This window comes from Cryptomeria japonica, chromosome 2 (assembly GCF_030272615.1).
Source record: "Cryptomeria japonica chromosome 2, Sugi_1.0, whole genome shotgun sequence".
NCBI lineage: Eukaryota > Viridiplantae > Streptophyta > Pinopsida > Cupressales > Cupressaceae > Cryptomeria > Cryptomeria japonica.
Window position 1 is genome coordinate 664,626,607 of NC_081406.1, and position 12,123 is coordinate 664,638,729.

Here is a 12,123-nt window from a genome sequence, read left to right on the forward strand (position 1 = left end):
AAACCAAATCATAACTAAATTGGTTAACAGTTATAACAGTTCTAAATATCCAGTTATAATTGTTGCCTTAGTTACAATAGCCTTTCCTTTATTTCCATTCTTTACCATGATGAAAGGTTTATTCAAAATGATTTTCAAATAGAAATCTATCTAAAGATAGTTAGAACTGTATTTAACTGTTTCCCAATTAGTTATCCACAAGTTCTACATCTTCAAAACATTATAAATTTGTTTGCAATAAAATAAATATCAATATTTATTATCATTGTGAGCAATCAATATGTTTGATTATGTTCTTGAAAGACTTGTCCATGACTATAAACAAGACTTGCAAGCATGATCAACATACAACTTTTGTCTTATTTCAATCAAACCAAAACAAGGTATGATATCATTCTAACCCTTATGACATCTGTAGTATGAATTTTCATATAATTTGTTCAACACGTTGACATTACTTTGTCAATTATGTGTTCTTATCAGATAGAATAAGTAAAACTAACCAATGCAGGCTTGCAGACATGAATCAACAACAAGCTGCATGTATGTACTCTATCCAATGCAGACCAATCAAAATGATTCTTTGCGAGCACATCACTAAAAATACAAAATACTTTAATTGACATCAATGACAAACAATGTTGCTAACAATCTCCCCCTTTGGCATTGATGTGAAAAACTTCAAACTGCAATGGCACAATTAATCAATCAAATCTGAACCTGTCTGAACCTCACCAAATCTGAACTTGTCCAAGTGCCATAATTTCATACATAATTTGAAACATAACAACAATTCCATCAATCTGAAACATTGAAAGCACAAAATGATTAGAAATTAATTTGAAGCAACTCCAACATCTAAAATCAGCAAAGTATATGCAATTAAATAAAAAACAAATCATGATCAAATCTAAAATTGTGTCTACAACACATCTAAAATAACACCTGCAACAACAAACTCAACCAAATAATTATCCCCCTTTGACATCAATGACACCCCCCTAAGAAGATGCTTATAAATGTTCTGAATTAAATTGGAGAAGCCATAACCCCAAGTCGTGTTAGCAGCAATCAAGAAGGAAGACTGAGTGGGGGGCGGGGGGTGAATAAGTCTTCACCGAAACAACAGACTTAACCACCAAAAATAGATCTAATAAATTCTAGCTTGATAAGACAGATAGGCAAATTGAAAGCACAACACACAACACCAAGATTTTGATGTGGAAAACTCGGTTAAGGGAAAAACCACAGCGGGAACCTACTCACAATAAGATGATACTCTATAGTAGTATGTGAAAATATTACAATGGGGAATGCACATACATTGAAGCATACTGCTTAGAGCTCACTACTCAAATATAATGTCTCAGAAGGCTACAACCCTCAGGGAAGTCTCACTGACTTACAATGAGATTTAGACTACAATCCAGAAGAAATGAATTGAAGGAATAACATCTCCAAACGTCTGATTACAGTTCTGGTTAAGAATAGATGTTTGTCTTGCAACACCAATTTCACCTCAAACTCAACACCGAAGGATAAATCACTTGTTCACAAATACACTTCTTTCTAATAATGCAGACACAACATTGACACCCAAATTATATGAATATATCACCGATATATATAAACCATCAACCTTGATAACAAGGTCGGCTAAACCCTAACCCTTAACTCATAATTACAAAATTACATCACACGATACAAAAATGGACCACCAGACCAATATAATGGTTTACATAGCATAAAATGGTCCTAAATCAAATTCCCAAATGATCACATCTACCGAAAATCACGCAAAGATCAACTGCAACACGCTACACCACTAGAAATACCACATAACATGCAAATCAATACTGGTTGATGAAAACCACCAACAACTTGCACAACGATCAATGTGGATCACCAAAACAAATAGGACACGACTAAGAAACACCAACATGCACACTAGAATCATCTGGAACAATTGTACGAACACCACTTTTCAAATCTTCATCGGTCAACGTCTGAAAGCACAAGAACACAACCAATTGGCACCTGTTATGAAGAAAGATAACTTGTGGAGCACCAAATCACGAACCATCTGAAATGAAGATACACAAGACCATCCCAAACAATATCCCAAAATCTTAGCACCAGATCTGATCACACTGGAATATACCAGAGGATATACCAAATTCAACAAAACAGTGATCAGCAAACCAACACTACAAACGGGATCAAAATATCTTCCCAATCTGCAATCACCGGAACAAATCACAAGAATATGTTGACATCAATAACAACAACGTATCCTAGCAGCAACAATGCATGACAAAATTCAACAATCTCCCCCTTTGGCCTTGATGGCAACATATGAATGTGAAAGACAATCAATGCAAATAAAGAAGATGTCTCCAACAAACTCCCCCTAAGATCAAGACTTAAAAAGAAGTTTTTCACATGATCTTTCTCCCCCTTTGACAACAATGCCAAAGATATCAAAACAGAAAACCATACTCTCCTAAACAGAAACATGAATCTCTCCCCCCAAAACACAGACTACTCCAGCAGAGGAGCAACATCAACACACCAATCCGGATAAAGAGATAAAGTTTTGAAATCCATCGGATTGATGCAACTTAATGCATCTAATTCTCATCAAGAGGGGTGGATACCCCTAACTTGTCTCTCAAGTAGACAAATGTATCTGCATACAAAGGCTTAGTGAAAATATCAACAATTTGTTCCTTTGAAGATACATATTCCAGCTTCACCTTCTCTTCACTAACTTTCTCTCTCAAGTAATGATATTTGATTGACACATGTTTAGCCTTTTAATGTTGTACTAAATTCTTTGACATGTTAATAGCACTGGAATTATCACAATAAATAACAGTAGGCTCATCATGAATAACTTTGATATCTTTCAACATTTGCTTCATCCAAGCTACCTGAGTGCAATTACTAGGAGCAACATTGTACTCAACTTCAGCAGTAGATAAGGATACTAAATCTTTATTGTTGCTATCCCATGAAACCAAATTCTTACCCACAAAGAATGCTCCATCAGTAGTGCTCTTTCGATCATCTACATCACTAGCCCAATCAGCATCAATGTAGCCACATAGCATGAAATCATCATTCCTCAAATACCATAAACCATATTCCACAGTTCCCTTCAAGTATATGAATGTTCTTTTAACAACAGTGACATGACTTTCTTTCGGATCAACTTGATATCTAGAAGCCATGCACACAACATGCATAATGTTCGACCTAGTCTGAGTAAGATACAACAGTTCACCAACCATAGATATATACAAACTCTGATTAGCTTTAAGAGATTCGTCATTTTTAGAAGGTTTACAACCAGTCACCATAGGAGTTCCAACCGGTTTGGAGTCATCTAACCCAAAATTCTTCTGCAATTCCTTCACATACTTAGTTTGAGATATGAATATACCTTTTCCTGTATGTGCAATCTGCAAACCTAAGAAATTTTTTATCTCACCAATCATAGATATCTCAAATTCCTTCTACATATCACCGGCAAACTTCATGCTCAAGTCATCATCACCACCAAAGATAATATCATCAACAATCAAGATGTTATCATTCTCAATCTTGAAATATAGATTGATGTTAGCAGCACCTTTGGTAAATCCCAATTTCAACAACTATTTGTCTAGTCTATCATACCAAGCTATAGGGGTTTGTTTCAATCCATAAAGAGACTTCTTACATTTATATACCATGTCTCCATCATCTGACAGTGAAAATCCATCAAGTTGTTCAATGTATACTTCGTCCTCAAAATCACCATTCAGAAAGACAGATTTGACATCCATCTGATATACCTTGAAATATTTATAAGCAGCATAAGCAAGCAACAGTCTAGCAGCTTCAAGTCTGGTAACCGGGGAAAAAGTCTCCTCATAATCAATTCCTTCTTGTTGTGAATATCCTTTGCAAACCAATCTAGCTTTATTTCTGACAACTTCACTAGGTTCAATCAGTTTATTTCTGAATACACATTTAGTACCAATAACATTGTTATCCTTAGGTCTAGGCACAAGCTCCCAAGTGTTATTCTTTTCAATCCGATCTAGTTCTTCCATAGCTCTCATCCAATTCTCATCTTTACACGCCTCAACAACATCTTTAGGTTCAACTTTGGAAATCAAGCATACTTCTTCAACAACTAATCTTCTTCTAATCATCACACCCTTGTTCTTCTCGCCAATAATTTGATTTTCAGAATGATTCAATCTCACATACCTCAGAGTCTTCTAATTGTTTTAGTTATCAGGTTCTTGCACTCCTTCACCAACAACAACAACATTCGAGTTAACAGTCTCTACCAGATCATTCTGCTTAGGCTCTCAAGGCTAAATAGGCATTAAAACAATATGTTGACCATCATCATAACCACATGCTCTGGTCTCTTTCCCAAGGTTCTCATCCACCTTCACATTTGCACTTTCTACTATCTTTCTCAGTCTCTTATTGTACCATCGGTAGGATTTTCTCTTTGTAGAATATCCCAAGAAGATACCTCCATCACTTCTAGCATCAAACTTTCCTATATCCTCAACTCTCTTGATATAACATTTGGTACCAAATACTTTGAAATATCTCACAGTAGGAACATGACCAAACCATAACTCATAAGGGGTTTTACCGGTATCACCTTTGATGTGAACTATGTTGAATGTATAAACAACAGTGCTAATGGCTTCTCTCTAGTAAATCTTCGTAACATTTGCTCCAATCAACATAATTCTTGCAGCATCCAAAAAAAGTTATGTTCTTCCTCTCAACAACTTCATTATGCTAAGGGGTTCTAGGAGTAGATAACTATCTTCTAATCCCATGCTTCTCAAAGAATGAATTGAACTCACCGAAACAAAATTCTCCACCTCTATCAGATCTCAAGCACTTCAACTTCGATCCAGACTCAGTCTCAGCCTTAGCTTTGAATATCTTGAATTTATCAAATGCTTCTAATTTTTCCTTCAAAAAGACAACCCATATCATCCTGGAATAATCATCAATTAGTAGCATAAAATATCTATCACCCTGCATACTTCTAATATTTGAAGGTCCACACAGGTCAATATGCACAAGACCTAGCAATCCTTCTAATGTATACTGTTTTCTTTTGAAAGAAATCCTTGTTTGCTTACCCAACTGACATTCCTTACATATCGGATTAGCAGGCTTAACAATCTTAGGCAGATCTCTAACAACATGTGTAGAACTGATCTTAATCATTGAATCAAAATTCATATGACACATTCTCCTATGCCACAACCAACTCTCATCAATTAGAGAAATCAAACAACTTTTCTCACCAGCATTCAAATGAAAAAATGTTACCTCCAGTCTTAGTCCCAGATGCAATCTCTATACTAAGGGTTATGCATTTACCATCCTTGAATTGTAGAGCATAACCCTTATCAACCATCTATTTAACACTCAAAAGATTATGCTTCAATCCTTCAACATACAAGAAATCATCGGTGTTATGCTTACCATCACAAGAAATAGAACATCTCCCACAGATTACATGGGCTCTATCATCTCCAAATCTAACTATTACACCATCATACCTTTTCCATACTCACAAATTTGCTTTTATCACCGATCATATGATGTGAACAACCTCTATCAATTACACATTCATCTTTCTCTTCAACCTTAGCAGCTAAAGCCTTCTCCTCAATAGCACAAGTGAAATCAACAGGTACAGGTCTATCTTCTTTAATAGCAATAAACACAACTTCATCTCCTTCTGATTTTTCATCTGTAACACCTTCAACAGCATAATAACAATTCTTCTAATTTCTAAACTTCTGGTTAGACTTGTAAGGCTTATCATATTTCTCATGCTTATCATATTTATCATTCCTATCATGCTTATTAAACTTATCATGCCTTTCATATTTAGCCATTCTCTCTAGGCATCTAGAAGCAAAATATCCTATCTTATTACAAGAGAAACATTTCAAAGACAACTCTCCATCATACTTATCGGAACCTTTAGGCGATCTTCGGGCAATCAATGCTTCAAGTTCATCTAGCTCTTTCTCTTGCTCTTCCATCTATTTTCTCTCTCATATCTAGATATTTTGCACTCATCAGGATCATACTTTTGCTTACCGAATACAGATGTAGATACTCTAAATGTTGTCTCAGACTTTTTCATGTGATTCTCCAAATTCACTTAGCTCAAATGCAACAAGCTTTCCAACCAACACATCTCTTGTTACTGTAGTCACACTCCAGATCTCATCAATAGCAGCAACCTTTTGTTTATAAGGAGGCAAAGATCTCAACACCTTAGCAACAATTTCATCTTCCTCAATGGTTCCACCAACACATCTGATACCTAGGACAAGGCATTCACCTTAGCCATGAAAAAGTGCATGTTTTCATAATCTCCCATGTTTAATGTTTCATATTTTCCTTTCAAACTCTGCAACTTGGCAACTTTCACTTGTTTATCACCTTCATACAGGATCTCAAGCTTCTCCCAGATTTCATGTGCAGTCTGAAGTCCCATTACATTTGTCATCTCAGAATTAGTCAAGGCACTAAGCAATGCTTCCTTCACTCTAATATTGTGTTCAACTTCCTTGATCTCATCAGGAGTGGACAGTCCATTCTAAGGAACAATATAAGTATTCTTTGTAATCTTCCAATAATCTTCACCAAGACATTTCAAGTGCATTTTCATCCGGTTTTTCCATATAGTATAATTGTTTCCATTAAACCTTGGACTATCCTTTTTAAAGATAACACCTTGATCTGCCATCTGGGATCTCCTCAAGCGATTAAGTTTATACTGGAGGATCTATCTTTGATACCAATTGTTAGCAATAATTAAGAAAGAAGATTGAGAGGGGGGGTGAATTAGTCTTCATCGGAAGAACAAACTTAACCACCAAAAATAGATCTAATAAGCTGCAACAATAAGACAGATAGGCAAATTGAAAGCACAACACGCAACACCAAGGTTTTGACATGCAAAACTCGGTTAAGGGAAAAATCATGGTGGGAACCTACCCACGGTAAGATGATACTCTGCAGTAGTATGTGAAAATATTGCAATGGGGAATGCACATGCATTCAGGCACACTGCCTAGAGCTCACTGCTCAAATAAATGGCCCGAAAGGCTACAACCTTTAGGGAAGTGTCACTGACTTACAATGAGATTCAAACTACAATCAGGAAGAACAAAACTAAAGGAATAACATCTCCAAATGCTTGATTACAGTTCCGGTTAAGCACAAATGTCTGCCCTGCAACACCAATCTCACCTCAAACTCAACACCGAAGGATAAATCACTTGTTCTCACATACACTTCTCTGTGATAATGCAAACACAACATCGACACCCAAATTACATGAATCTATCACCTATATATACAAATCATCAACATTGATAACAAGGTCGGCTAAACCCTAACCCTCAACTCATAATTATAAAATTATATCACACGATACAAAGATCGACCATCGGACCAATATAATGGTTTACATAGCATAAAATAGTCCTAAATCAAATTTCCAAACAATCGTATCCACCCTCTGCGAGTAGGTATGGTGGATATACATTCTTCTCTGGGAGAAGTCTGAGGTTAGAGCCCTCGTTCCACCCTCTGTGAATAGGCATGGTGGTAATGCACTCTTCTCAGGGAGAAATTTGAGGTAAAAGCCCTCTTCCACCCTCTGCGAGTAGGCATGGTGGGTATCATGAAAGAAATTCCATGATGTGCTTGTTCACCCTCTTGGAGTAGCTATGGTGAACGTATTATTCATGCGAGTAGGCATGGTGGGTATCATGGAAGAAATTCCATGATGTGCTTGTTCACCCTTTGGGAGTAGCTATGGTGAACGTATTATTCAAGGGAGTAGCCATGGTGGTAGTCACTATCTGACTTGGTTATTCAAAAGGAATCCTCTAGCTAAGAGGGAGTGTTGTTGTGTGGCTAGGCTGGATCCCTTCTAGGGCCAACCTAGTGCAAAAATGCCAAGTGGCATGTCAGCCTTGCCATTTGGATAAGCCTAATTTGGGCACCCTATTTGGATGAACCACTTGTGTGTAACTTGTGATTAAGTTAAATGTAACTAGCAACTAAGGGAGACTCATATGTAACTTGTAGTATATATTGGTTTGACCCTATCCTTGGCGCCAAAAGTATATGGCTGACTTGAGGTCTATTAGGAGGTATTGATTCATATATATGCAAGGTCATGATTGCATCAATAGATATGAATTCAGCAACATGAAGGACATGTAGTGTGCTCGGTGGTGACGATAAGAGCTTATCGTTTATGGTTGGGAAGGAAACAAATCTGATGTTTGCCTGTGGTTAACAAGCACTACCATAAAATCAAGAGTCTTTATAAACAAGACAACCTATGCACATTTTATATTCAATCAAGAATTCAAGCATCCACAATCAAGCAAATTATTCTTTCTATTTTCTCTCTTGCAAAAGAATATTTTGTTTTGCAAGTGATCCTAAGGTGTGGAGAGTTCACATTGAACTCCCACACAATTTATCTAGAACTTTCTCTATGACAATGGAAACCACAACTATGAGAAGTATGACATGCTATTGTGAAAAACACGTGATGTTTCTACTATATTACAAATTACTAGTGCAATACCTTAAAAATATGAAGAGACCTCAAAATGCATAGTAGTAACTAGGTCTCCTATAAAGAAGTAGATGTTGGATGCTCAAGCACCAAAGTTGGAGGCAAAGTAAGGATGAAGTCAACTCCGTCAATGTACTATAGATCCTAGTGGACCATACCAAACAAGATTGTCAAATTTTAAAATTTACAAATAGGCAACTCCAACAAGGCACACATAATCAATCAAAGGCTTTCTCCTAGAGATGCACTAACATCAATGCTCCAATGAAAATCAAGAGCTCACCAGGTCCTTGAACTTACAAGCTAGATCAACATGTTCTCATGGAATGGTTGTGCATGCAAAAACATTGTAAAAGTAGCTTTTGTTAGTGGCCTTGGATGCATTCCTATGCTCCCTCAACTCCATCTTTCCAATGCAATAAAACTTGGAAGTTGGCATTAACAAAGACACTCGAGTCTACCTATTCATTTCACATCAAGAAAGACTTCTCTCGGAATTTGTCCCATCTTCTAAAACACTTAACAGCTGAAGGACCAAAATATTACATTTAACTCAACTTTTGACATGGCTAAAGCTTACATTTGCTTTTCTTTTTCACTGTTTATTTTTTGCAATAGTTTTACTTCGTTTTCACAAAAACAGCTTTAACCTTCATACAATGACTGAGAACACCATGATCTTCAGTTAATATGTATGTTTTGTAATCCTGTATCGCAACTGTAGTTTACTCACCTTAGCTATTTTTTATTGATGCTTAAGAATAATATAAAGTTTGCACGTTTTATTATTTCAAGGTAATCAAAGTTACAAGGAATGCCCTTTACAAGTAATGGGAATGTGTAAACCTTATCAAAGACAATACATACTTGCGAGAATATGTATAACAGTTGACAGTATTGAAACTTTAAAACATCGGAGTGACCTGTACCAAATTCGCAAGCTTCTTGTGAAATTGATTGGTACTTACGTGCCAAATAAAAGAGATCAATTAAATTTGAATGCCACATAGAAAACCAAATTTGAATAAAATGAAGAAGATAGTGCATGTTTAGCACAATGAAACCTTGCAAAATTTTGAGTTAAGGGTCTAGGTTTCGAACAATGGAACCTTCCAAAATATTGACTATGGTACATTTAAAAATTTAAATGAATATAAACATTGCTATGAAGCCTATGATTACAAATACAAATATATTTTGGCAATGAATTATGATTCTACAGAACTTTAGTTCCCCTAATTCTTCTGTTCTTTTGCCCATGATAACCTGTCTTTCTGATATCTTTTCCTTCCAAATAATGAATTGCCATGTCCAAAGAAACAGCGTGAGGATCCACTTCCTGCAAATTAAGGCGAATGAAAATGCGCTGTTAGATCTTTAACAGCCAACATTGATGCAAATACAATTATTTCACTGCCATTTAAGAGTGCATGCCTTGGCTGAAGTGAGGAATATCAACATTCAGATCAAGATTACAAGTTGACAGAAACCTCTCCCAAATATCCAAACAAGATGAAAAACTAAAAAGGTAAATGGTTTATAGTTTTAATTCCCAACCTATCCTTCAGTTTTTTTAAAAAGCTATAGCTTTTTAGTTGTGGATTTGTGTCAAGCAAAAAATTAAACAAGGGCCTTTGAAACGTGCTGATACTAATACAATTAAGAAAATATCAGGACATTTACTGAGCACATCAGCATCTTTCCTATGTTTATAATATTCAAGTATAACATTCATTTTTCATAGGGTCCTATCCTTAATTCTATAATGCAGACAACACAATCTAGAATTGCATGATCAGCAACAACTGATCATAATTTAAATAGTGAGCATGGTTGAATTTTTAAAACAAAGAAGTCCTTTTATAGATTGTGTATTACATACAAGATTCATTTGAATGAAATCTGTAATGTTAAATAAACCTTGAGGCAAAATTGTCCCATACAATTCAAAAATCAAGGTTATGGCATTCTTGGTAAACAGATTTGTTGCTTTAAGTATTCTTCTTGAAAAACCCTGTTTCGCCCTATGATTAGCAACAAAGTGTTCACAACAGTTGAAGAATTGCAAAATGATAACAATTCCTCTCTACGTTTGAGAGGGGCAGCTCCCTTGTATGATGGGGGTATATAAACTTTCAAAGATTTAAAGAACAATAAGAACAGTCAAAACTGATTGAGAAATAAGATATAAACTTATCAATTTTTAAATTCCACACATTCAAGTTAAGATACCAAAACTTGAAATGATAATCTTCTTCACATGCAATGTTAAAGAAAAGCAAATGATTATCATTGGTAGGACATAAGAACATTAACAATGACACTCAAAATGAATTGAACACACATCCAAAACATTTTCTATTGCTTTCTTGCTTCAATAGTACTATTTGAGTCCTTCATACAATGCTTTATGAAAAAGTGTAACCCCTTTGATTGAATTACAATGAGGTATATATAGGTGAGGTTAATAACCACTTAGGGTAACTACCTTAACCACCTTTATAACTACCTAAAATAACCAACTTACTTTAAGTGTAACAACTTGAAATAACTAACTCATTTGGAATATTAGTTACTTAGAGTAACTACCTGAGTTGATCACTTAAAATAACTACCTCAAACGAAAGAGTTAGGGTAAACCTAACTTTACAAAAAGAGATGAAGATAAGACTCGAATAAGAAAACTCGATCATGAAACTTAATTATAGAGAAAAGCCAAAAACATGATTCGAGTAACACACACACAACAAAAATGAAAACTACACAATATGCATCACTGCATTTATTCTACGCCAGCTAAGGATGCCGCTGATGAAGTTGCTGATTCTGAAAGCAGGTTCTGCTGACCGGATTCTTTATCCTTGAATATTCTGAAAAGTTTGATGGCTGGAGTAACGGATTTCCCTTTAGGAATAAGGATGTTGGATATCCTCATCTTCCAAATCTTCAAGTTTTTGTAGATGCCGTTCAACTCTGCCACCATATTAGGTATTTGAGAAATATAAGTCTTCAAGGACATGTAGGTATCAATCAACTTATCCATTGTGTTTTCATTGAAGACTTCTTTGTTAAGCAATTGATGATCAACCATGCTCTGGAAACCATTTTGTAATGCTTGTGAGTCTTCCATCAATGATGTACTTGGAAGGAGGACGGTGAGCTGACTTTGAAGCTTTGCACATACTTGATCGCAAGAAAGCATAAGCATTTCTTGCTCTATTGAAACTTGATCAATAATCACTAATTTCCAGCTTATACTTTCTGTCCATATCTCTAAGTAGTTCTCTTCAGTGATAGGTAGAATCTTTTCTGCTACAAGGATGCCCATTTTGATCTCCATCATTTGTCTGAAATCATTCATGATTTCCTTCCAAGCTACTTCTTCTTTCTTAACATTCTTCAGGTCCTTTTCAATGATTTCTTTCTTGATTAAGGCTTCATCATGAAAGCTTTGGCCTTAACAATGAAAT

At 35.6% G+C, this 12,123-nt stretch overlaps 1 protein-coding gene across 2 annotated transcripts in view; it reads right to left on the reverse strand.

Annotated features, from left to right (window-relative positions):
• Positions 1–399: 399 nt before the first annotated feature.
• The window catches only part of LOC131049755 (uncharacterized), a 262,789-nt gene continuing 251,065 nt past the window's right edge, over positions 400–12,123 (reverse strand). The window contains exon 22 of one of the 2 annotated variants that reach the window (XM_057983819.2): positions 400–803. In XM_057983819.2, the coding sequence (XP_057839802.1) occupies positions 732–803 (72 nt within the window). In that variant the 3' untranslated portion in view covers positions 400–731. Of the gene's footprint in view, positions 804–9,653; positions 9,993–12,123 lie in introns of those variants that run through there. The other variant, XM_057983818.2, reaches the window with a different exon arrangement.